Source organism: Rhincodon typus, chromosome 44, assembly GCF_021869965.1.
Source record: "Rhincodon typus isolate 14 chromosome 44, sRhiTyp1.1, whole genome shotgun sequence".
In the NCBI taxonomy this organism is placed as follows: Eukaryota; Metazoa; Chordata; class Chondrichthyes; order Orectolobiformes; family Rhincodontidae; genus Rhincodon; species Rhincodon typus.
The window spans coordinates 2,093,300-2,097,384 of record NC_063375.1 but is presented as its reverse complement, the minus strand read 5'-3'; the positions used below and the strand labels follow the sequence as shown (position 1 = coordinate 2,097,384).

The 4,085-nt window shown below is 51.6% G+C and overlaps 1 protein-coding gene across 1 annotated transcript in view; it reads left to right on the top strand.

Annotated features, from left to right (window-relative positions):
* The window catches only part of gpkow (G patch domain and KOW motifs), a 31,137-nt gene that overhangs the window by 19,940 nt on the left and 7,112 nt on the right, over positions 1-4,085 (top strand). Inside the window, exon 8 of the mRNA XM_048619955.1 lies at positions 3,689-3,866. Coding sequence (XP_048475912.1) covers positions 3,689-3,866 — 178 coding nt within the window. The remainder of the gene's footprint in view (positions 1-3,688; positions 3,867-4,085) is intronic.

Sequence of the window (4,085 nt, the reverse complement as noted above, 5' to 3'; positions counted from 1 at the left end):
CAATTATAAACTTTATCCTGCTGTATGTACCTATCCTTATCCATGACTATCGTGAAAGAAACAGAGTTATGATCACTACCGCCAAAATGCTCTAACACTTGGCCTGGTTCGTTGCCAAGCACCAAATCCAAAGTGGCCTCTCCTCGTGTTGGTCTATCTACATACTGTGTCAGGAATCTTTCCTGAATGCACTGGACAAAATCTGCTCCATCTAAACTATTACAACTAAAATGTTTCCAATCAGTATTTGGAAAGTTGAAGTCACCCATGACTACAACCCTGTGACTTCTGCACCTTTCCAGTATCTGCCTCCCAATCCGCTCCTCTCCTTCTCTGCAACTATTAGGGGGTCTGTAAAAAAACCCCCAACAAAGTGACTGCTCCTTTCTTGTTCCTGACCTCAACCCAAACTGACTTTGTAGACATATCATTCTCGAACTGCCTTTCAGTCGCTGCTATACTAGCCCTGACTCGCAATGCCACTCCCCCAACTCTTTTACCACCCTCTGTATTTCTTTTAAAGCTTCTAAATCCTGGAACTTCCAACATCCATTCCTGTCCCTGAGTTACCCAAGTTTCTGTAATGGCCAGAACATCGTAGTTCCAAGTACTGACCCATGCTCTAAGTTCATCCGCTTTATTTCTGATACTTCTTGCATTGAAGTACACACCTCAAATCATCTCGGTGTCCGCAATTACGCTCCATCGACCGCATTTCTTTATAAACCACCTCACTCCCTGTTGTGTCTGCTGGAAGGCCGAATACCGCATCCTCTGAATTATAAATCCGGTTCCCCACCCCCTGCCAACCTAGTTTAAACCATCCCGTATAGCTTGAGCAAACCTCCCTCCCAGGATATTTGTGCCCTTCTGGTTCAGGTGCAACCCATCCTTACTGCACAGGTCCCACCTTCCCCAGAATGTGCTCCAATTATCCACATAATGGAAGCCCTCCCTCCTACACCAGCCCTGTATCCACGTGTTTAGCTCCACTCTCTCCCTATTTCTTACCTCGTTATCACGTGGCACTGGCAGTAATCCAGAGATAACTGCCCTGTTTGTCCTGGACTTCAGCTTCCAACCTAACTCCCTGAACTCGTTTTTCACATTCTCAGTCCTTTTTCTACCTATGTCGTTGGTACTGATGTGTACCATGACGGCTGGTTGCTCACCCTCCCCCTTAAGCATCTTGAAGACACGATCTGAGACATCACGGACCCTGGCACCCAGGAGGCAACATACCATCCGTCCATCTCGTTCACGTCCACAGAACCGCCTGTCTGTGCCTCTTACTATTGAATACCCCACTACAATTGTACTCCTATTCTCCCCACTTCCCTTCTGTGCCATAGGGCCAGGCTCAGTGCCAGAGACCCATCTGCTATGGCCTTCCCCTGGTCGTTCCACCACACCCCCCCACCAATAGTATCCAAAACAGTATACTTATTATTGAGGGGAACAGCCACAGGGGATCCCTGCGCTGTCTGCCTATTCCCTTTCCCCCTCCTGACAGTCTTTCCTGAACAGGCACTTTGCATCAGTTTTCACAGTAACATGCCAGGACTTCAAGAGTCGGGTGGGTGTGTGGATGCAGCAATGAGCGCAGTGGCCATCTTTACAGAGAAGTTGCTGGGGAAGCTGAAAGGTTTGACGGTCTGGACTGGATAGACTACACCCCCTTGGTTCGGAAGGAGTTAGATTGTGGTGACCCGTCAGGAATCACGAGTCAGGGGTGTCCCAAGGGGCTGGAAAACGGCTCCTGTTTAAGAAGGGAGGGAGGCAGATGACAGGAAACTATAGGCCGGTTAGTCTGCCCGCAGTTGTTGGAAGGTTTTGGGGCCCATTATTAAGGATGAGATTGCAGAGCGCGGCTTTGTCAAGGGGCAGCCATTGCCTGACAACTCTGTTTGAATTCTTTGAGGCGGTAGCGAGCAGGTTAGACAAAAGGAGAGCCAGCAGATGTGACCCATTTGGGTTTCCAGAAGGCCTTTGGCAGGAGGCCGCTCAGTAAGAGAAGAACCCATGGTGTTAGAGGCAAGGTACTGGCATGGATAGAGAGGATTGGCCGTCTGGGGACATTTCAACGGTACCCAGTGACCAGTGGAGTTCCACAGGGGTCAGTCTTGGGATCACAACTGTTCACGTCCAACGTTGACAATCGGGACGGAGGAACTGAGGGCACTGTTGCCAAGTTTGCAGACGACACAAAGGGAGGGAACAGGGAGTGTTGAGGAAGTGGGGAGACCGTAGAAGGACAGGACAGTGGGGAAAAGAAGTGGCAGATGAAATGCTTACGCGTTTTGGTCGGTAGAGGCATAGACTGTTTTCTATCTGGGAGAAATCTGAAGCACAAAGGGACTCAGGAGTCCTGGTTCAGGATTCCCTTAAGATTAACATACAGGGAAGCAACGGCCTAGTAGAGTTATCACTAGACTGTTAATCCAGAGACCCAGAGAAGTTGCTGGGGAAGCTGAAAGGTTCTGGGGACCCGGGTTCAAATCCCACCTCGGCAGGTGGTAGAATTTGAATTCAATAAAGTATTTGGAATTAAGAATCTAATGATGACCATGAATCCATTGTCAATTGTCGGAAAAACCCACCTGGTTCACTAATGTCCTTTAGGGAAGGAAACTGCCATCCTTAGCTGGTCTGGCCTACATGTGACTCCAGACCCACACAGCAATGTGGTTGACTCTGAAGTGCCCTCTGTGCAATTAGGGACAAGCAATAAATGCTGGGCCAGTCAGCGATGCCCTCATCCCGTGAATGAATAAAGGGGAGAAGAAAAAGGTTCAGTTGGTAGTTAGGAAGGCAAATGCAGTGTTAGCATTTATTTTTAGAGAGCTAGAATACAAGAGCATAGGTGCACTGCTGAGGCTGTATAAGGCTGCAGTCGGGCAATATTGAGAATATTGTGAGCGGTTTTAGTCCCCGTGTCTAAGGAAGGATGTGCTGGGGTTGGAGGGGTCCACGCGAAGTTTACAAGAATGATCCCGGGAATGAAGGACTTGTCAATATGAGGAGCAGTTGAGGGTTTGGGGCTGGAGTTTAGAAGAATGAGGCGGGGATCTGATTGAAACCCACAGTGCGCGAAGAGGCCTGGATAGAGCGGACGTGAAGATGTTCCCACTGGTGTGAGAGATCACGACCTGAGGGCACAGCCTGAGAGAGAAGGGACAACCCTTTAGAACTGAGTTGAGGGGGAATTTCTTCAGCCAGAGGGTGGTGAGTCTGTGAAACTCATTGCTGCAGAAGGATGTTGAGCCCAAGTCACTTGAGTGTATTTAAGACAGAGATGGACAGGTTCTTGATGAGGAAGGGGACCAAAGAAGGTGAGAGAATGGGGTTGAGAAACATGATCAACTGGTGGGGCAGATGAGCCGAATGGCCTAATTCAGCTCCTATGCCTTATGGTCTCTCGCCAGTGAACTGCCTGTAGCCCAGCAGGTGTGAGTCATTCAGGAGGGGGCGGTGATGTGCCACCGGGTGTGCCCCCTGCTGAGCCCGAATGCTATGTTGCTGGGCAAATGCAGGATGTGTTCCCCCCCCACCCCCTCCCCTGCCCCCGCACAGCCTCTCCCGGGAGTCAGGATTGGTCCCGGGTCAGGGAGCCCGGAGCGCACAGGAGGGTGGGCATCTCGTGGGCAAGGTGGACTGATGGGTATTCAGCGTTCCCTTATCCCATCAGGCCGGCTCAGCAAAGCTCACAAGGACAGCCAGCAGAGGGAGGCAGAAAGGGCAGCAGGGAATGCCAAGCCACCAGAACGCCAGGGCAAGGATGGCGAGAGGGGCAGCAGCAAGGAGAGGCGGCGAGAGGAGTGCGAACGTCGCGACAGGAAGAGGAAGCATGAGGGCAGCTCAGATCGGTAAGAAGCCGCTGTGTCTCACCACACAGCACCGTCCTGGGGCCCCCGCTCTCTGCAGCAGCCTCCTGTCAGATCACCTCCCCTCCGGCTGGCCCGGTCCCTACACTCCTCATACTATCCTGTCCCCCTCCCTCTGCCGCCCTGTCCCGTACCTGCACCTCTCCATCCCCTTCCTGCGCCTCTCCATCCCCTCCCTGCGCCTCTCCATCCCCTCCCTGC